We start from the raw sequence: 23,100 nt of genomic DNA, 5'->3' as shown, positions 1-23,100 counted from the left end.
TTTATCTCTCTTTCTGCCTTTTATCTCTGTGTCTAATCAGCTGACACACAAGGCCAGCCCTGGTGAGCATGCAAACAAATGTAGTACAGTCATACACTCAGTCCTACACAGAAACTCGGAAATATGTGAATTTTTCCCAAACTGTTATCTGTGAAATGCTTGAGGGGCAGCTTTCCCAGGAACACGTGCTGGTATCCCCACTTCCTGTTCCTGGGAAAGTTGTGACCAGTTGAACAAGTTGTCACTCTGCTGTGAGTTTCTGTTTGTCAGCAAAGCCTGAACCTCTTCCCCCACTGAGTGGGACCAACAGGTCTGCGATGTCGGATGAACACAACTCACAAGTCGGGACATCTTTTTTTGAGTTACAGGCAAATGTACACATTCTGGGTCGTCCTCCTCAGTGTCATGAGCTTACTCCGATAAAAGTGACGCCACCTACCAACAGTCCCATGAGTGAGATTCACCAGTTTGTAACTGGTTTGGCTCACATTCAGCATTTTCCCTTCGCTATTTGTGTAAATATATGCCATGTACATTTCTTCTTACTTAGATATTTTATTTACATATCTAACATTTTGGCAATTTTATCTATCATCCCATCTAAAACTAATTCCTTCATATGTCGCTCCGGTGTGTGGTGTATAACGTGCTCTATTTTGATTTGTCTTTACCTCGCAGGGCGGTTTTGAGGTTGACTTTGGCCTGGCGGTGGAGGTCTTCTACGCAGGGCGGCCTGCTTCCCGGTAGGAAGACGTTCTCCTGCTGGTGCCACGGAGCTGTGTAGTGAACCGTCCACTTGCTCTCCTCATCCAGGTTAGACACCGCTGCAGAGATAAACAAAGCAGATTAAGGATCGATATAGTTCCCTCTGCATGATATAACAAAAAACCTCTCCATGAAATCTGACATAAAAATGAAGGACAGCGAAAATAATAATGAACTAAGAACCGAAACATGTGTGGCCCTGCAAGTCTTCCAAAGAGCAGCATTATTGGCCAACTTAAAAAAAAGTAAATAAAGAATAAAGTAATAAAGAAGTGGTGGAAAAATGTCCCCAAGTACTGACTATTCAAAGTGTTTCATTGTATTTGCAGATGAAAAGGAAGGGGAAGGAGGCTTAAGTGTTTTGCATGAAGGTGGCAGACTTAACAGCCTTCAATCAACATGACACTTATCTGTGACATCACACACATACAGTAGGCCTCACAAGTCAAGAGGGGGAGGGAGAAGCTTACTGGGACAAGTTGGAGGGAATCGCTGATCAGTCGATACCAACTCAAAAAACTCGTAACTACTGGAAACTGATTCCATTAAACCGCTTACCTAACTGGAAAAATCCTTCCTCGAAAAAATATAAAACATGACAAAGACACCGATACCAAACAGGCCACATTGCTGGGCACTTTGGAAGCTTAGATTGATTGTTTAGATTGAAAACACATTAATTAACAAGGTCAAGGAGAGGCACTTTTCATTATCCAAAACCCTTCTCTCAGTCATATCTGCTGATAAAGCGTTCACATCTTTTATGTCCCACTAGTCCAGTCCCAGAAACAGAAGCTCGTGAGGCCATCACAAGTCACTGTGTGAATAAAAATGCTGTCTAAATGTAAAAAACACACACTCTTCCTAATTCTTAAGCTTACCAAGTGAGCGTATCCAAGCCAAAGTGGGTGATCGCGGATGTAAAACTATCTCCATCGACGGAGACAAAATGTAAGCAAAGACCTCTGAGTTTGTCCCTTTCTTTGCAAACACAACATGTCCAGCTGCCTGAGAGAATGGCTAAGTTTGTGAGAACCAGGAGGAAGGGGATGGATCATGGCAACGCCTGGGAGTGTTTTGCTTCAGGGTTTCTTTCACAGGTGCAAATGAGCTGAAGTGTGTTGGGGGGGGGGCAACATCTGCAAATGGGCCCTTAATGACAGTGTGACACGCTGCAACTGCTTTTATATATACATAACTGCTAATACATGCCAATAATGACCACGTCAAAAGCATTGTTCTGTTAATCACCTAAAAAGTACAGAGTGGGTGTAAGTGGATTATTTCCACTGTTGAAATAAGCCAAGTGCATACAACTTCAGGTTGTGACCAATTCCACCTTAATATCTCTACTGAATGCTTCTGATGCTCTGGTTCACACAAAGGCTGTCATTTTAACTGAAGTGCAAAAGGCCCAACTAACAAATCTCTAAATCATGTTTTTTGCTTTTATTTAAGCAGGAAGTTCCACTTTGATTTTATTTTGAAAGTTACGATCAGGTTTAGGCTGAATTGACACTTGATATCAATGCCAGATGTAGTTCTTCTCAGCTGTTTTTCATCCACTATGCTGTCATCTGTTTACAAAATAAGTTGCACCTCCCATGACGGTCATCCTTCTGCCTTTGCTGAGTAGGCTTCATGGGGGGGTGGGAAAGTTTTAATGATGTAATCTTTGCAATTCATCTGAAAGGCAAGATTGTCAGATTACCCGCCCGTGCATAAAAGTGTGTTATCTCAGTCAGATTGATCAATTTTAATGGAAGTTAATGAGAGGGGGGAAAAAAAAGATGTGGTGTATACATGTGATGGTAATCACTGCATATCTGCCTATCTGTAGTCATGCTGTTTTGCAGCGTGCTTGCACTGGTCAGACAGTCAAATGCATCACGAGGCAAAGCTGCTGACCACAAGACGGTCCCATGCTGCTCCAAGGCCCAGACGCACAAAAACGCGCAGATACCACATGCAGATACTTACACACCAGGGAGTGGCAGTGCAGATTGAAAAGTCAAGGTCACACCAACAGTTCAAAGTTATAACATGCCTTCGAGCAAGTCACTGACGCCCCAGGCTGCACGTGAACGGGAGCTGTTCTCACATCAGCTTGCTTTATCAAGGGCTTCTTTTTTTTTTCTTTTTTTTTTTTAAATACAATTTGAAATTTCCTTGATCTCTCTCACACACTAAGCACAGGTAGCCCCTCCCCCCACCCTCCTTTTAGACCATGGGGTTTGAATAGACCTCAGTGAGGCTATAGGCAAACCAAGGCGATGGGGACTAAGGACACAAAGCATTTATTGTCCCTCTGCATCAGTCTCCACATCAGGCCTTTCAATACCACAATGACCCCAAGCTCCTTAACACACACACGCACACACGCACACACACACAGTCTCACACATAGTGGACTCTGGCGCGAAAGTCTTTCAGAAGTCCCCTAATCCCTCTGTCCATCGACATCCCAGCCCTGCCTGTGCTCTTTAACAAACACAGAAAGCAAAACGATGCAAATACTAAAAATGCAAAGGCTGCATAAAGCAATCCTTTTGAGATACATTAGCAGTCGCGAGCACGCACACACATGCACGTTGTGGAATTAACTGTGTGATCAATAACAGCAATAAAATTCCATTGGAGAGATCTATGTTAATCCTAAACTAAGTCCTCGATCACATGGATCGACTTTCAAACATGACTTTTAATTTGTAAAAACTTTTATTTTTAATTTGTCAGAAAAAAGGACACAGAGGTGACTCTAAAAACGCTGATATCTAAAATAATAAATAATAAAATTAAAATTAAAAAAGGCAACTAGCATCTTTTGTTTGTGTGTCCACAGCAAACAAGTTTTTGTGGACAACATTTAATCCAAAGTTTACACTGATAACTGCAACCATCTGAGGAGGTCTACACTGATCTGCATATAAAAGCATTGGGATTGTCATGGTGCGCAGTTAAGGTGCAAAGTGCAGGCATGTGCAAGACAGTAGCACAGGACTTGTTGACTACAGAAATGCTGAGCTAATGATTAAGCGCATCACTCCAGCTTTAACTCAGCACACACACAGGCTATAAATAAACCACAAATCGCAGTCTTCACAAGCAGCTTGCTCTGCATCAATCATGTCTTTGTTACAGCCTCATCTGCTTAATACCAAACCATTGATAAAATAATAGTTAATCGCCTTAAACAAAATCTAGTGTACACAAGTGGCACTTTAAAAAGTACTTCTCATGAGGTTGCTGTGGGTTTAACTTCCTGCAGGTGTCACTAGGGTTGCAGCAGGTTTTTCAAAGTACAATAATAAGAAACTACAACAGTTTCCAGGTAATACACAATTACTGCTAGTTCCACTGACCCTAAGTATCGACAAAACCTCATGTGATAACAAGTCTGACAGACAATCGAGGTGGAAAAAAAAATGACAATGCACACGTGCAGGGGAGATTCTACCATCATCCACTAACGGCAACTCTCACTGTCACCTTTAAACAAGCTGTTGGGTCATTTGGTGCTACAGTTGTGAAGTCCTGGCCCAGCGGTTACCTGGTAACGGGGTGCAACAGAGGGTTTTGTTTGTGCTTAGCTGAGGCAGCAGGGAAGCAGTTTGACCACAGGACACCATTAGTTCCGATCAAATCAGAAAGATCATTACGGCGGGTGTTTGTACACTTTTGACACAGAGAATCCTTAATGAAGCTGTTAAATTTAAATCCGCTTCAATAAATGGAACGCCGTGGGAATTTCAGACACAAATGCATATCCTGTCAAAAATGATTAAAACAGTCAAAATCTCTAACCAACCACATGCAGCATTGATAGGGAGATTATTCAAATGCACATTAATGATCAGTATGGAACAAAAAATGTCTTACCCTTCCTTTTGAAGTACTTAATTACAGATTTTAACGAGGTCCCGATAAACACCATTTTTCCAGATCAGCGTATATGTCTCCCTCTTAAAAAAATAATAATAATAAGTGCCTTTGTTGAGGCTTAAAAAACAACTAAAAAAATCCAAGGAATAACAGAGAAGACGGGATGAAGGCGTGCTGGTGCTCTTCCGCTCACATTCTCACGGCTTGGCTGCGAGTGTACGTGAGCGTCTACTAGGCTGACAATAAGTCTCTACCCCTATCTGTCTCTCTGAACACACACACACACACACACACACACACGCACAAATCGTCCGCCACTCCCCCCCTCAGGCAGTTCGGTCCTCGGAGACAAACACACACACACACACAGCAGGAGGGGTGTAGGACCGGCCCCTCTGTTCCTCTGTGCTTTGGTTACCAAGGAGTTCTGGCTGCCTTTCCCTTTATTTTTCATCATCAGTCCTTCTCCCGTGCTCTCTTTATTATCGCTCTACACTTTCATTCTACTTTGCTCAAAATATAGAAGTTTTTATTAGCGTGTACAGTCACTGTGTTGCTTTTTCGGTTTGTGCATCAATACTCATATCATTCTTCGCGCAGCTCTTTTTTCACACTTTCCACGGGTGCGCAGCCTCTCAGTGAGGGACTCATCTGCAGAAGAATATTTATGCATGTAATTAAACTTCGAGTTACCCCACAGAACAACCTTGCACATCGTCAGGAGGGGAAAAAAACATGTTGAGCTTTTCACGAGGTACTCTGAGGTGGATGGTGCTTCAAGCAAAGTGCAATGCAAACAGAAAGTATAATTGCCTACGGTAAATTACACTCATGCACTGACATTTAGCTCATCTGGTCTCATTTTGCATCTCTTTGTAAAACAATAATCTAAAAATGTGATCATCTACTAATAAGTCAATTTTGCCTTTCTTTAAATCAACATTTCCTCCTCTGATCATTCCCAACCTGCTGTGTATGGCAGTGAATCAGTGCTACATGAATACAGACTTCATACAATCCTCCCATTGTCCAATCTGCTCACAATCTATCATGCACACACTCCAGCACCCAGCCATTCAAACACACACCCATAGAGGAAGGACAGCCCCGCCTTTTGCGACCGTATTTAATTTCAGCCCAAATGGCTGAAGAGCAGAGGGAGGGAGGGTGTGTGTAGGGGGCTCCGACAAGAGCTTGAATGGCACTGCAAATGATCCTTGAATTTATGGATAAAAAGGTTTTTCCCTCCTCGCTGTCGCCATCCCTCTTTAATCCAAACCTCCATATTTGTTCATGCTTGTTAACATCCACTGTTGCTGCACTCCTCTACATGCATGAAGCATATATGCACACAATTTCTTCTGAACTGAAAGCATGCAATAAGTCTCTAAATATCATATAACGAGTTTAACATGTGTTTGACCTGCTCATGAAAATCACCTTCTTTAAAGACATTATTATTGACCTACTTTAAAAACTGGAAAAATCCTGGCACAGTAAAGGTGTCAGGACAGGTGACCGTGTCAGCTTAAAAGTTCTTCTCCATGTGTCAAACATACAGCTTGCCACGTGTACAGTATTAGGATAATTTATGCACAAGACTACGCAGCATCTCTCATTAAAAAGCCTATTGTTGTCACTCACACAAACGCCCACATGCGCGCGCACAGTATAACGAATAGGTCACCATCTCTATATCCGCTGAAGGAGGTCTTCAAATCTAGGCCACCTCCAGGATTAGGGATATCAATTCAGCCATACGTCTGTCCACTCCTTCCCACTGAAGCCCCCTGCAACACCCCAGCCCAAACAATATTAATCTTTCATCCGTTCATACTCTAAGCAGCACATAAAGGAAGCACACAGAGTCGGTGGATAAAACGTGAGGCCGAAGTAAAAGTACATTTCAAATCAAAACCTAATTAGCTAATAAAGTAGCTTTGCAATTACAATCCCCACATTATTTAACTGTTGGTATTTCTTGCTTTGAGAACCAGCCAAAACCCCAATTTACAAATGTGAGATTATTAATCTACTTATTCCAATTTATGCAAAAACTGACGACAACATCCAACAATTACTTGCACTGAATACAAAATCAAAACCCGTGTTTCATTAGTATTATTCCCGGCGGACAGACAACAATTACTTCCTCTTGTAATACAACCAGATGACTCATGTCAAAAGCTAATGATAGGAAGTAAAAAGATAAATTGGAAAGGGGAAGATGAGAGCTAGATGTTCTAATTAACACACACAGTGATGAATGTGGCAGGTTGAACAGAGAGACTGATGAGGGACTCCTGCTCTTCCTCTTGTCACCGCACTCCTGTTTTCTTTGTCCTGTTTTCACACCCCATTTGGAGCTCCCCGTCAACCTGGCAGAGGCAGCTGCACATTCCCTCTCACAATCATTATACTTTTTTTTTTTTTATTCCAGACTTCTGAGCTTAGCCCCATTTCCCTCCAGATCCAATTCAATCATTTGATCAATCCCCAAAAGACAAACACACCTTCACCTTCTTTTTTCAATATAAAAGATCAAATAACCCCAAAATCAAACAGCATCTACGTACACACAGCTTCATCTGAGAGTACCCAGCTTTTATTTTTCTAATTGGCCCTATGAAGACAGAGCAAAGCAAACCACCTAAAACCCCTCCACTCTGCTTGATCTGCTGATGTCACATTTCTCTCGCCCCCAGTTTCCCCAATTTTCTTTTCCCTTCTTTCCTCCTTTTTAATTTAGGCAACAGCGCTTTTACAGTTGCTAATATAATCAAGGCTGTATTGATTTTACACCACCCTCTTCCTCCCCTCTTTCATTTCTTGTGCTACTGTGTTCGAGCTGTAGTCTTGAGCACCTTTTGCTTGATAATGAGAAGTGTAAGGTGGAAATAAACAGGAAATATGAATTTTTAACATACGAAAACAACACATTTAGCACATTTTGCATCCATGTGGGATTGATGAAAAGGCACAACATATCGTTTTGACAGGCAGCAGGATTTACCAGAGACGACCGAAGTGCTCATATCGCCTTAAACAATGAAGTGTAGCACTAAATCCTGCGTCCTTCACTGGATCAGTGCCATCCTAACTAAACTATCCTTATTTCTTTACAGATTTGTGCCAAAGTTAGACCGGAAGTATTTTAAAATGTTAAATAAAATGTTAAATTTTTGCTTATAATAATCTGAAAATGCACAATTTGCAAACCTGCTAGCAGCAGTGGAAAATTTAAATCACTCAAACAAGAAATCATACCAAAACCCTTAAAAGACGAATACTCCTCTTTCACCCCCATCTACTTTTTTGTGAATGAAAATCTATAATTTATAGCATGTAGAGGAACACATTGCTTGCTCTCATCCTCCCCCATTACTTTTATCTTTACACCTCTCTGAATGAAAGCATAAAATCGGGGGTCAAAGGGAATCTGATTACTTTGGTCTTCCCAACACGGAAGAAGACATGAATAATCTTGCAGCAACAAAGACTTAGATTGAGCAAGTGGGAATATCAAGGCCGGGGGGGTTTGATACCTGTTATCGCTGCACTGGAGATATTTGTGTACAAAATGTGCTGCTTTGGCTGATTTATCACCCTCATATATCTTTACTTCACGAGTTTCCTAAACAAGGAATACGCTGAGTTGATGATTAGCTGCTTCTACAGCACTCGTAAAAAGGCAGTTAAATGATGTTAAACTTCAAACTTTCTCCTGAATAAACACCAACTCTCAGCTCAAGCATCACACACATACAGACACTGAAAGTGACGGACAGACTAGGCTGTGTAAACAAGTTAGTAACAGTTTTTTCTCGCACTAATGATTCTGGCACGGGGTAAAGTTCGCATGCACGCTCACCCACACAAACACAGTTCAATAAATTCTCGCGTAGCAGTTTTATGACACTGGGGGTACACACGAAAACTCCCGCGGTCTTCCTCTCCTTCATGCTTTCCCTGTACAGTCCTTTCCCCCAGCCATCCCTCTTCTGGTCTTCCCATCTGACCAACTACTCTGACAGAAAGTTTTCCATCTCTCTCTTTAACATTTAAACTCTCTTCAGCCCACAACTGTTTTCAAAATAAGTAAAATGACTGAAGATCACCATCCAAATGTTCAAATCACTGCCAGTCAGCCTGGTCCATCAGGAGAAAGTCAGTGCCTGCAAGGCTTTTCTTTCTGGAGGTTTTCAATTGGCCCATAAGCGGTGTTTGTTCAGGATGGCTGGGTATAAACCCACTTAAGAGGCATCCCGCAAATATTTGGGACAAATGTACTTGAAAGAATTGGAGTAGCTCAAAAAAAATGTTAGTGCATTTGTTAAGGGGGGATTTAGACAGGTGCAATTAAAGCATGCAAATAGGAGAGCGTGCAGTTTGAATTTAAAGTTCACTGAGCGCATCTGGGATGACATTTTACTCTAAATCAAGGTTCTTGCAACATAAATTGTGTGGGGTTTTTTCTCTTCGTTGTGAGCACAAGTTAGCAGTGTGTATCTGTGCGAGTGTTTGATTATTCTCCTGAATGAAAAGCAGAGGGGGCCTCCTTCTATAGGCTTCTCCTTCTTTGTGATTCATGACACCCTGCAAAACAACGCCCTGAACTCGCACACATCGTCCCAAAACACATGCAAAACCTTGTCCTTTGTGTCTAAGGGCGTTTTCTGTTTCACGTGTGCGTATGCCAGCGTTGATGTGGTGACACACGCATGTTTCTGTTTTATGTTCAAACATCAGGAAGCTGTTCTCACACAGAGTCGTGTGGGAACGTGCATCAATCAGAAATATGCCTTTGTAATACTGATGGCGATGGCATAAAAGGCATGTAGACTTTGAGAAGAAAGAGAATGAGGTAGAAAGCAAAGTTGAATCTGCAAAAAGCTGAAGCGTGCTTTGATGTGGCAGAAGCGGAGCTATTTGATGGGACACGATGCAAGGGGAGAGAGAAAAGGAAGCAGTTACAGGGGAAAAAAGAACAAAAAAATAAGAGCCGAGGGAAAAGCTACAGGTGGAATCCAGGAGAACAGATGAAGACCGATAAGGAAAAGAAAGACAGACAAACATACACCAGAGCCCAGCAGTTTTTGGCAGTCAAGTCTAATTTTCTCTCCCTTGGCGTCTGACCCGGTGCTCTCTACCGACCCCCCCACTTTGAAATTCAAGCCAGGATAAAAGAGAAAGACAGAGAAAACAGATAGAGGATACACAAATATACCTCTGTTTGAGCTTGTGGACAGGCAAAGTGCATTTGTATCTACTCTCTGAAACCTTTGACATAGCAGCAAAATGAGAAATCCAAAATGAAGGAAGTGTGCAGCCATTAAAAAATTCTTATACATTCCTTTAACAGGGAAACTTTTACACAAGCTTGGACACAAAAAAGCAGCTCACTCTTAAAGGGAGTTAAAACATTGTTATATTACACGCAGGCTGATTTGTACCCCTACGCCTTTGGGGTCTTTTGAGAAGGTGGCAGTTTTGTTGTTGATTTGAGACTTTTATGTCCACCGTCAGAGCGAATTTGTAGCTAACCGTGTGTTTCCTCCCTGGCAACAGAGTTTTAAATCTAATGAAATCCCCACCCCCCATCTTAAGTTAGCAGGACAATAAACTGAAGCTAAAACAGGCCCGTGACATGATGGAAATCGTGTATGTTGATGTTTTTCCTGGTGGTTAGTTTGACTCAAGAAGGTCATTTTAGTCAAATATATATATATATATATATATATATATATATATATATATATATATATATTTATTTGGGTTATTTAAAGTCTTACTTGTTAGATGAATACATTAGGAAGTCACAACATAGAAAACTGCAACTAAAAAATTGATTTAACTCATTGCACCACTGTGAAGGCCTAAGCTTTGGACTTGGTGTTTAGAGCTCCGCAGCTGAGAAGTGGAAAGGAGTGATAATTGTAGAAATACCCAAATGAAGATTTTTTTTCTTTTTGGATGACCAAACAAATAAAAAACGGATTGTCTCCAAAACCTGTTGTGTGAACAGGACCAGGCTTTAACTACAGCCATGAAAAGGATAGACTCCTTTAACCAGGTAAAGGTCACCCAGATCCAGAAGATGACTATTGAACCTCTAAAAAAAGCGCATTTAGGTGACTATTGTTGTGATTTGGACCTACATATATAAAATTAAATTGAAGTGAAATGAACTAAATGAATTGCAGACATGTAGAACTGTCAGCATGTCCACAAAGCTGTGGCTATATTTCTCAAAACTATCTAGCTTTGCATGTGATACGCTGTGATTGTTCGTGCTTTGGAGCTGGAATAAAAGTTGGTAGGTGACCAGCAATAACCTTGACTTAAAGGACCGGTGCTTAGGATTTAGAGGGATCCACGAGCAGAGATTTAATATAGAATTGGACAGTTTATGTTAACACAAGGATCAGTTCTTTTCCGTGGAGCAAGCCATGGTGGACGGAAGATATTCAGTAGGTTGATGCCACGAAATTATACATACTGTTCCTTCAAGTATTCAACTTAATGTGTGTTACTTCTCAGAATCGTGACCATGTGTGTGTATTACATGCCTGACATGCTATTGAAGAATAATTTCCCAGTGGAATTCCCTTTCTAGTCACTGGTAGTGTAACATAAAGACAGCCCACCGATTACATTAGGACCCATTACCATCCAGCCATGCTGTCGCCACTCATATTGACTCCCGGCCCTTTTCACTGCCCTCTGAGGATCTGCCATATCAATAACCACAAAACCTAGGTGTGTCTTTGAGGAGCGTGGGTAAGGTTTTTGTCTGTTTGAGGCATTAGATGTCTGTCTAACTGCTTTTATTATATTGGTTTAAAGTATGCTGGATGGGTTTGTGTACCCACAGCAGGTCCACACCACTGAATTGAGACAGCTAACATTCTGCACATCACTCTTACTGCACTGAATCACTATATAACCTTCAACTGTTTGGTTTTTTTCTGTTTTTAATCAAGCATCTGCTCTTACAGATACAAGCCGTAAGACAATACATGTGCATGTGCCTGAATGCTATATGCACTCAAGCATGTAAGCATACACACATGCATGCATGTAAAGATGCCTGCACAGAAAGAAGAGAATATGTTGGCTGCTGCACTGGTTTCCTGACCTACATTTCAACACCAGAGCTGTCTGCTCGTCTCTCTTAATGGTCTGTGTGTGTGTCAGTGTGTGTTGTTCCACCTTCATAGCAGCACACAATCATTAATCTAATTTCATAATTAACTTGACGCAGAAAATGCCATAAATCTGGCATTAAATACAGATATAGGGCACTGTGGGGAGCAGCAGCTGTAGGGGTCCACTGTGTCCTATATATCTATATAAACCTGTGTATGTATGTGGGAGTGTGTGCGGCTGTCTTTACAATAGCAGACTTTCTACTTCATGACTCACTCAATAAAAAGTCTGGAGTGAATGATGGCCAGGCTGGGATAACTGCTAACGATCAATAGGTCACAGCTGGAATATGACATCATTTGCATTAACAGTATGATTCATTAGCATCAATATTTCACTGGTTTAAGATATTAAGCCAACACTCTTAAAATGTATCCAGCCAAAGACAACACAATAGCAAAAATACGGCTCAGAGCTTTGGTCACATATCTTTTTTTTTGGCTGTTATCATGACCTCCACACTCAGCTCATGCTGCTGAGGCGAGGGTCTTGTCTGATTTAGACAAAGAGGCACAGAGACAGACTGAGCTAATTTAGGTTAAGTGCCTCCAGTAGCTCAAGGGCACAAAACAACAAGCCACCTGGGGCTAGCTTGTTTTGCAGGGAGGAAAAAAAACAAAAATCAAGAGTGTGCATGTGTTATATCAGCAAAAACACAGGGAGACCAGTGGGAAGTGGGCTAAAGCCATATCAGCCACAATGTTTGCATGTGTTCATCTGCAGCACCTCCACAACTGGAGCAGTAATTGACGCTGTGGTGTTTGACCCATTTCCCACATTGCACCTCATTTCTCATCAACAGTAAGACTAGGTCAGTCGGGGTGAGTAGTGGGAGTGGGGGGGTGCGACACAAAAGCATCCAATCAACTATTAGAGACACAGCCAATTGACTAACAAATTAAGGAAGTGAGCAAGACAATCAACCTCGAGGATTTAGCACAAGTGGGGGGTTAGTTATAAAGTCGGATGCAAGTTCTGGTGGACGACATTGATTACTGTTATTAACCGATACATTTGAAACGCATGACTGCTTTTGGCTCTGCTCATCCGGCCTATAACATCGATCCAATTAACATCTGCCTTTGCAGGATTGTTCCAGGATGTTTTACAGACTCCAGATTGCTTTTAGTTGAGTAAAATCTGTCTACAGACTAAAGTTAGTTCCCTCAGAGAGAAAGTCAAATCAAGTGTATTTAAATTCTGGAGAACACACATGAGATGATTTCAAATTTAGAAATAAAATTCCGTTTCCTACATGAGTGGAGTTATAATGGCATGGATAAGCAGAATAAAGATGGATTGGATGGATGGCAGCGGTGTGGCAGATAGATATAGTATAGTATTGTGATATTTTGTGTGGTGATACTACATCATTCCAGGGACATAAAATATATATGTTTTAAATAAATAAAGAGAGAGCTCATCGCATGCACCTTCATCCTGAGGTAACTTTAACTTTTGCAAATCTACTGGACACACTTAGCTTGACAAAGCTACCACCTGATTCAGAGCAAGCTAATGGCTCAGTCACACAAGTAAAAATAGTACAAGAACATTTAGGCTGATTGCAATCACTCTTCAAACAAACAGTTCCTGTCTAATTCATAAATGCAGTGAGATTACCAACATGTTGCCATCAGTCTGAATCAGTCTTGAATGAACAGGCTGCATGCTGGTTGTAATTTGGTTACATATATACATATATACTATGAATTTCTGTCTATGTAGACAGCAACATATGTGACTTTCAATAACTTACCACAGTTAACTGCTGTGCTATCAGAAAAAGATTGCACGTTATTGCCAGCATGACGCCATTCAGTCCCAAACTGATCACAGACTGACTCTGTCTCATGGCAACATTTTGAAAGGTTTTAGTGATAGCGTTGACATGTTTGAAAATCTAATTTTGCAACAAAATTAAAAAATAAAGTGACATAATTTTATCTTATTTGACAAAACAGATATTGGGGACATGTTAGGGACATAATTGACTTTACCTGTAACTGTTTCTCTTCTTCACCTCTCAATCAGCATTAATTCCTCTGCCAGCATTTAAGTCAGGTTACACCACGCACAATACCAGGACCCTGAAACTGAAGCAGCTGACTAGATCCCAGCCAACATTAATTGCATTTTTCGCACCTCTGTCCCACCTACTTGACATGTCCAAATGTCTTCTGTAAAACTCAGTATTGTGGTATGACATCAGCAACAGTCTGCAAGCTAATCATTAAAAGCACACTACAAACACAAAATGTGCTTAGCTGACTAGAAGGTCTGAAGTCACACAACGCTTAGGTCAAAACCATAATTTTTGTGTTGTACATATGCATGTAATTTTTGCCACACAGTGGTGTAAGACTGCACTAACCCAGGGAGGGTTATACGTGCATTAGGATAAGCTCAGAGTTCACTGACTGACGTGTGTCAGTATCTGTAAAACACTTGTACACACCGAGAAGCTGCGATTGGTGGTTTCATGTGACTTATCGATCATATATGGGCATGAATTATGCAGGAGTTTATATGTGAGCGCACATGCGTGCATTAAGCCTGTGTTCCTCCATTGATAATCCTATGCTGAGACCTAGTCTGGGAAAAAGCACAACCCCAAATCCATTTAACCCCTCCTTTCCTCCATCTCTCCCCGTCCCTCCCCCTTCTGTCCCATCTGAGCAATAATGGAAAGAGGGATGGGGCCTTTAATAGAAAGAGCAGACCTCTCTTGCAGGGAGTGCCCCCTCCTAATGGCCCACAAGGGAAACTAGTGTAGCTCCCTGATCAAATAATCCCAAAATTTAAAACCGCTATTATTCCAAATTAGATTCCTTGTGACACCTCATGTGTCTCTTTTTGATGTAGATAAACACATGCACAGTCGCTAATAGGCAGATAATTGAATCCAAAGTCTTTCAGGCAATTGCAATAAAACCTTCAAATATTTTAATTTAGTCTCATAAATTAACAATTATATTGGGTATAAGTGACGCTGTGCAGATGAGCGACTAGGAAAACGAGGAAATCGCTGTAAATGCTGCCTGTTTTATCTTTAGTGCAGCTGTGTTATCATGCCACCTTGTGGTGAATGAAAGCAGCAACTGCACGCTTCTCTGGAAAAGTAACCACAATAGAGGAATTTAACTTCTGCTACAAACAAACAACATTAACGCCAAAAGCTCCCATGTATTTTCACAAACAAGGAAAATAGCTGTAGCTTCCCGTTCCCTACATTCTTCTCTCTTTTTTTGTCTCAACTCTAATCCTTCTATGCATGAGGCATGGAGGGAAAAAAACCCCTGAAAAGGAGACGTTGCCATGGTGAGGACAACTCATTAACAAGACAGATTTAAAGAGGCTCTTAAAAATCACTTTCTCTCTTCCCTCTCCTTTTATAATCAGTCTCTTTGGGGGGACATGAGCTTTTCAGAGGCTCGGCTTTGCTCTCAGAGGCTTAATTGAACCTCCAGCTGACTGGGACACAAATAAGGTCTGGTGCTGTGGAGAAGGTAGGAAGAAGAAGATTGGAGTTGGGGGTGAACAGCGGGGAAGCGTGGGGTCCGTGAGGCTGGTTAGACTATTGTCACCAGATTTCTCTTTTGTTTTGCTCACTGGTATCTTTACATGAGGCGGAATTTTTCATTTAAATTGGTTTTTAAATGCAACAGCAAGCTGCAGGAAAATCTTACAGGTAACAACTAAAAATCTACGTCCCGCTTTGTGGTAGCAATATTGAAGTAACTAGTAACCAAATATGCCATAACAAGCTGCATTTTAAAAACAGAGTAGTCAGGAATGTAACTGCATGTACAGAAGGGGGAGCAGACTGGTCAGTAGGGCAAATGGGGCCAGAAACCTCAGAGAGCCAGACTCGAATCAGCATGAGGTGGAAAAAAGCTCCTGCTAATAGCAGCTCTCATTAAAGAAATGAGCTGTGACCGAGGTCTGTACGGCCAAGCGGTGCTTAAACGCACTTATCCTGCACTACGGCTCAATTAGATTTTTCAATTACTAACAACAAGCCCGCTGTAGAACTGCACGAGTAGAAAGACGAGGGCAAAAGCTGTTGCCGAAGCAAACGGCCCAGATTAAAGTCTTCAAATCGCATTTGTTTCTAAGACCTGCGGGCATTTTTAGAATGCTAAGAAAAACTTCTGCGTTCACTATCAAATTGAGTTTCAGCCGTTTTGTAAATAGATTCTTATTTGTTTGAGCATGTGTTTCGTTTTACCGCACGCACAAGCCCGACTGAAATGAACTTAAACTTATCACCATGAATAATCAAAGGCCTGCCAATGACTTACATAGACTGCCTCACTAGATTTATTAAAACCTGGAGAGAAACATACACACAAACAACTAAACACTCATTCGTCTGTAAGGAGGATTGATATGGAGAGTGTGTCAGTGTACGATTAAACTGCAGAAGCAAAAAGGAGGAAAGAAGAAGAAGAGAGAGACAGAAAGACAAAGCAAAGTGCTAAAGATCTGCATGTATCATCTCAACAAGGGCAGGTGCAGAAGATGACACAACCACCAGGAGGCTCCATACGTCAACAGGGAAACAAGACACTTCTTGCTGTCTTGTCTTCTTCATTGAACCCACTACAGTAAGTGTAGGTTCACAGAATAAGGGAAGGAAGAAAAGCAAGAAGAAAGTCTTGAAAGTAAATTAAATTCCCTGTAAATGATAGTAAGATTTAACATTTTCTATTAAAGCTAACCAAGCCCTCTGCTGTGTCACAGCTCCCACAGTTTCTCTGCTTTGACACATTTAGTCAATGAAAGGATAAATGTCCCCACAGACCCCAGTGATTATCCAGCCAATATGTCCTGATGTAATAATCAAGCCATTAAGTAAAACTCAGTTGTTACACATATGGGGCTCTGAGGCCCACTTCCACCTGATCCCTCCTTCTCCATGACTCAGTCCTTTCCTCTCTTTCTCTCTTCTCTTGCATCGCTTTCAAGTCCTGCCGCACTATTAATCTCAGCCCTAACTGAGTGTGTGGAAGACCACAAAAGGCATGCTAGTTTACTACTGATCTCTAGTTTTGGTGATTTGCATGTGTGAGCTTTATTTGACAAATTATGATGTTCTGTAGCATAAAACCAACTCTCCTACACCTTGTTTTCGTCAAAAAAAACAAACAAAAATAAAATGCAAACACATCCATTTTAAGTCCTTCATTTAAATTTTATGTTTATTTAAGTAGAGATGCACAAACTGTAATTTTTCGTTTCCCACTTTTCCTTCTAAGAGCTTAAACTGACAGCAAATCAGAATTTCTTCAAAGCAAAATATTGTTTTCATAATAAAAAAACAAAATATTGAACTGCAATAAGTAAGCAGATTTTCTCTCACTTAAATGACTGAAAATGAGTTGCTATACACTCACCTTTACCTGACAGATTTTATAGTAAGCTTTCTCTTTTTCACTTGTCTTGTTCCCTCTAATTGCTGATTCTTTGCTAATACCGAGGCTGCTGGTTGGTGGTTGACTCGGAGCCCTTTGTTAGCCTCTTTAAAATGCCCATGTTCAGCTGCTAATTAGTTTGGTTGCTATGAAAATTTTTGTGGTGGTCCTCCTAACAACAGGTTACTGTGTCTACGAATACGCACGTCACATATGCATGAAACGGACCGACGTGTAATCGGACACACGTGAGGCTAAGAGGCCAGTCACCGGTTTGGACTGAGCGCGCTGGAAATCATCTGATTCTGGCCCCCGGCTGGTCAATCGTGCATCTTTATATTTAAGGTTTTTTTTATGTATATGTCAACAAATACATTAATAAATATGGAACATAATAATAATTAATGGAACATAACAAAGTAAAACACAGCTGTAATAATAATAAATGTCTTCTTGTGAGAGTTACAAGGCTGCTGTAAACTATATTGTGCTCCGAGCCATTTTCTATGTTTCCTCAGCGGTTGTGTGGTGAGTAAAAGAAAGATTTTGGAGGGTAATTTGAGCAGACACAACCACCATGCTCGAGCAAATAAAGAACAGTGCTAATCCAAATACACTTAATTGAGACAGTAACATCTGGAGACCACCGCCAGTGTCAAATAAGCGTCAAATACAAAAGGATGAGTAAAAAGAACTGGGCAGGGAGGACTCTCTGGATAAAGACGCAGACAAACCTCCACACAACTGAATTACCTCTCAATATATGTCAGTGATTACTTCATGAGCCCTCGGTCACACATAATGGAAGAGCACCTGTTTAGCCAGTCATTGGAAAACCATTACCTATTAGGCCTTTAACAAGCTGAGAGGTCTCCATCTGTTAGATACACTGCATTAACTTAAACCTACTTTATGCCATACTCGCATAAACATATACAGGGATGTGAACAGGAAATATGTGTGCTGGGATGCTCTAGCATTTATTTTCTAAGTGGGTAAATGGAAAAGAAAAGATGCAGACACACAACCCTATGCACAGACAGTAAACAGCATTAAAGACTTCATTAATGAAAGAGAGGAAAGTGGAGGTGAAGAAGATTGAGATAGACAGGGTTGCAAAGAAAAACAGAGCCTTAACCCATTTTTACAGTTGAATGACCCAAAGCAACCCCTGACCCTCAATTCCCAAAAGTGTGTGTGTGTGTGTGTGTGTGTGTGTGCGCGCGCGCGCGCGAGCGTGTGCATAAGTGAGTGAGAGAAAAATCCCCCTCTTTTCTTTATCTCATTAGGCTGTGTGTGTCATGCTCTCTACTCCATTGTTCTGCTACCTCCTAACTGCTAGTGTGTGTGTGTCTGTGCTCAGGTTTTGAAATAGCCACACAAAAACAGAAAGAAAAGAAAATACCACTTGTGTTTTGTCACAAAATACAAAAAAATCCCAGAATCAAACAAGACCACATTGGGGCGTTAGAGTAAAGTAGTGATTCCTACTCAAGAGTACAAGAAATCCAGAAGGTGCTTTTAAACCATCTTCTTTTAATAAGATTTATTATAAACCCCAATTCGTTTGTTATTCAAGTATATTTAGTTCATTTCATTACCTACAGGCCTGGAAAAAACTACCAGTAGGGTTAATACTGGATAGACTAAGTAGTGACCTAAAGGTATAAATAAAAAGTTTTAAGTGAGGTGCTAGAAGTACCTAACACTACAGGTTAACATTTGCAACAGCAAAATAATGGTATTAAACAGGTGATAGTGACACATAATTAATGGATAGGTGAAATCTGGTGAGCTTTCCTGTACCCTTAATGATACCCTTAATGATAGGTTTTTGACAACTCAGTGTATATCAATAAAGATGTGGTTTGACAACCATGTGAACAGTTTACTGTTTTTTCCACGGGTAGCTTTTTAGGCAGAGACCACCACCATCAGGAAGTTTGTTCTACAAGCTGGCCTGAAACATGACAGAAGCTGCTTATTTTAGGGAAAAAAGCTTAAAGGGTTACTCTTAGCAGGCTTTCAAGGGGTCAAGAGTTAAAGAGAGATTAATGGTTGAAGCAGGAAGATAATAGTAATGAGCATTTAAAACACTTAAACATGTAGATTTTTAGAAATTGCAAGCTGAGAGTCGTCTTCACACCCAGTGGTTTTTGAGATTCTATTAAAGTTTAGGAACTACTTAGGTGCATTTTGAGTAGTTTTAGAAAAATGGAGGAGAATAATGACGAGAAGAGAAACACTCTTTTGCTTTTGTCTTTTGGTTCACTGAGCACAGAGAGCAGTGAAGGTGGGGGGTGGGCTGTTTCTCATCTCAACTCCTTGATGTTTTGATTCAGATGTGTCTCCAAACTCACGGGTTTCATCTTCGTCTAAAAGATGGGAAATGCGTGTGAATGTACCACATAAAGGAAGACGAGGATAAAGAGCTGAGGCTGAACCCAACCCTCCAGTTCCCACTGCCAAAAAGATATTTAACTGATTCTCAGCAGAGCTTCCCCTATAAACGCAATCCATTTCATTTGGCCTCATTCAGTTACTCTACAAGCATGGTTTCCCTCAGGTGCTCTTCCCTCGGGAGCCATTGGCAGTGACTGGTCGATAGTTGAATCTGACTTCCCACCAAGGGATTATGGGGCATCCGGTTGAACACCTGCTCCACTTCTAAACTGATAAAAATTAAAAAATAAATAAAGGGAGGGTTGGAGGAGAAGCCTTATAAAACATATGCAGGGAAAAAAAATGCTGGAATCACCCTTTGATTGCCCATATACAAAAAAACCATCATATTTATAAAAAGAACTGGAGAATCAAGTGTTAACAAAGGAAACTATAAAAAAAAATGTCCCAGAACAACAACACAGCACACAGGGACAAAGACACAAACACACACACACAAAAGGCATATTAGCCAAGTTCCAATTTGTGAGTAAGAGGGTTATCCGTTCAGCCGTGCATAAACACAGACGGGCAGGCTGATTCAACCTACAGAGCCCGGACAATACTGTACCGACGGCAGCAACATCTTGAGCTGTCACGGCGTGTTAGTCAAAGCAGGCGTGAGGAAGGGCCACAGTCCTGTGGAAGCATATTGTTATGCACACATATTGGAATAAATGGTTTAGTTTTAGCTGTGCATACATGGAGAAAAACTTTAAAAGAGTAATTGGAAGACCAGTGGATGGACAGAAAGACTCAAAATGGGCCAATAAAAACACTAAAAGTTATCAAAGTTGGACTCTCAGGAAGTCTCTGCCTTGCCTACTTCCCTAATGGCCTCTTCTGTTTTATATTCATAGATCCATTAGATGCCACTGAGCTGCAGTTTAGGAAATGTGGACACAGGTCAGTCTTTTTGTTATCTTTTAACACTCTTTCCTGCCGCCCTGATGGCTCCTTTATGTAGTGCTGAGGTGAAAGTGGGTCACCTTCATAACCCCATCAGTTTCACTTCCATCACCCCCTCATACTGTCAGCTCTCTTACATTTCCCTGAAGGCCTAGCCCATCACCTCCAGCTGCTAGCTATTATGTCTTGTTCCCAGGGGTGGCCACCCAGAGGAGCATCTTCAGTTATGTCTGTCCCAAATGACAGTGAAGCATAGTCTAGATGCAACCATGCACATGGGACCAAATGATCAGTGCAAATATATGTGTGTGAATGAGTAAGTGTAGGCTCAAAATCATGCCCAAGGTTAGTAGGAAAGTCTTAAAGTATGCACACAAGCAACTAGAGATAACTCAAAGCATTTTACTTCCTGGAGAACCTGTCTCATACACGAAAGGTCAAAGGTCTTTTAGGTCACAAAAACACAACACACAAACACACAGAGATGCACATGCAAAAACCAGATGGCACAGATCACTCAGATACAGCAGGATGGAAATACCCTAACAAGACGCGACAAAGCCTGGCTTTGTGGAAAAAGCTTCTATTGCATCTGCTGTGACCCTGGCACTGTTACATACAGCGTATCATTGTCTCCTAAAAACACTTCAGGTGACTTAATCTCTGAAGCAGGAGCCTGTTCTGCAGCCAAGTCAAACACCACAATCATTACAGTAGCAAAACAGCATTGTAGTGCTAACAGCAACTACTACCTGGACACTGTAATCACAGTGGATTTCAATTTAAGACTCATATCATCTTGGAAATACACCCAAATATCTTATAGATAATTAAAAATATCTATTCAGTATTTGTTTAGAAACTACAAAATGAACAGCTTTCTAGTACAAACCAACAGTCATTTCTTGTTTTTGTTTTTTCTTCTCTCTAAAAAAAACAAAACAAAACCAAAAAACTGCAGACTCTCTTTAATCTGTACCTTTGCCATCATGGGAGGGATGCTTTTTCCCTGGCGAGCCCTTAGCCACAGATCCAAGCAGCGGTTTTGGTGTCCAGAGCGAGTCCTGTTTCTGGTGGACTTTTGACACAGAGAGCAGACGTTTGTGCAGGCAGCCCTCTGGCCTGGCGGGCCTGGGGCTGGGGACGGCCGGATGCTGCAGGCTGTTCCCCATCTTGCTGGCGGGCTGGAAGGAGCACAGAGTTCGTTTCTGGCCAGGGGAGTCCTCATAGCAGCCCCTGTGCAAGCAGTTGACCACCGGCTCCGAGGAGAGGCAGTGCACGTATGTGATCATCCCCTGCTAAGACCTAAAACCCCCCACCACCTGCCCTCCCCTGCTCTATCCAGGACCCAAACCCCCCCCCCAACTACTCCTCCTTCGTCTTACACAACCCTCCTTCTCTGAAGCCTCCACTTGTAGTGTTGGGATGGACGGGTGAAGGGTGTATGTGTGTGGAGCCCCCACCTTCAATTCCAAACTCTCAATAGGCCCCCTCCTCTCTTTCTGGAAAGATAGGATGGACGCTTTTGCATCCCACAAGGGAGCCAGTGCTCCCTCTGTCTCCTCCTACTGTTTTTGTCTTTCCTCTCTTTCTCTCAGGGGATCCTATTGACTTACATTGATTTGCCTGACAAAGAAAGCTGCGCTCCGTGTTCGATTACAAGATTTATCTCCAAAACAAATATTTCACAGAAGCATTGCAGAATAAAACTATTGAAAAACATGACTGTTGGTTGGCTGTCTTGAAGAAATGCTGGCAACTTTAAAAAAAAACAAAAAAAACACAAAACAATTCTGACCCTAAAATAAGACCACAATAACATTTCTAAATAATCCAAAGACGCAAAAACTAAGGTTTAGAAACTGAAAATGTCTGTGGTTAAAGCGTGTTTTCTTCTACAATATGTGTCCTTTGCAGAAACCCAGAAGCATCACCACAAATTGTGCAAAAAAATCCGCCAATTGTCAAGAAACTGGTTGAGGTCCAAAGACTAGAAAAAAAATCAGTCCATCCAAAAGGGTATTCAGCCAAGCTTTCAGCATCCTCCTTCTTTCTTCGATCTACAGGAGATAGAGCATCAGGACTGTCCAGTGGCGTCCAAACGGTATGTCCTCTGGACTCCTCCTCCTCCCTCCTCTTTCCTCAGCATTGCTGTTCTAATCTGTAAACCCAGATTATCCAGCCTCCAGGCCTCTGATTGTGACAGACACAAACCACAGATGGACACCAGGTTGCAGATAATAAAGTACATCACCTCAACTTCACAAACGTGTGTAAGTTCAGGAAGACCTGACGTGCTGGCGTGTCAGTAGGTTAAACTTGGATGACGCAAACTCAGATGTAAGACGCATGCATGCCACTTAAACTGCTGCCTCAGATTTAGCCCCACATGACTGCCGTTACTAAGCAGATATTCACCTGAAACCATCATAAAGCATGCACACACGAGGAAGGCGACAACTGGTAAATGCAAAAG

The 23,100-nt window shown here is 41.5% G+C and overlaps 1 protein-coding gene across 10 annotated transcripts in view; it reads right to left on the bottom strand.

Moving 5' to 3' along the window:
• The window catches only part of nhsl1b (NHS-like 1b), a 99,754-nt gene that overhangs the window by 19,508 nt on the left and 57,146 nt on the right, over positions 1-23,100 (bottom strand). For 7 of the 10 annotated variants that reach the window (XM_084953763.1, XM_084953759.1, XM_084953761.1 and 4 more), the window contains exon 2: positions 672-824. In XM_084953763.1, the coding sequence (XP_084809889.1) occupies positions 672-824 (153 nt within the window). Of the gene's footprint in view, positions 1-671; positions 825-4,644; positions 10,332-21,603; positions 21,924-23,100 lie in introns of those variants that run through there. The other 3 variants (XM_084953760.1, XM_084953764.1, XM_084953769.1) reach the window with 3 other exon arrangements.

The sequence above is a fragment of the Perissodus microlepis genome, chromosome 15 (genome assembly GCF_051167445.1).
Source record: "Perissodus microlepis isolate ML-2025 ecotype Zambia chromosome 15, ASM5116744v1, whole genome shotgun sequence".
NCBI classification, from domain to species: Eukaryota; Metazoa; Chordata; class Actinopteri; order Cichliformes; family Cichlidae; genus Perissodus; species Perissodus microlepis.
This window is presented reverse-complemented; position numbering and strand designations above follow the sequence as displayed.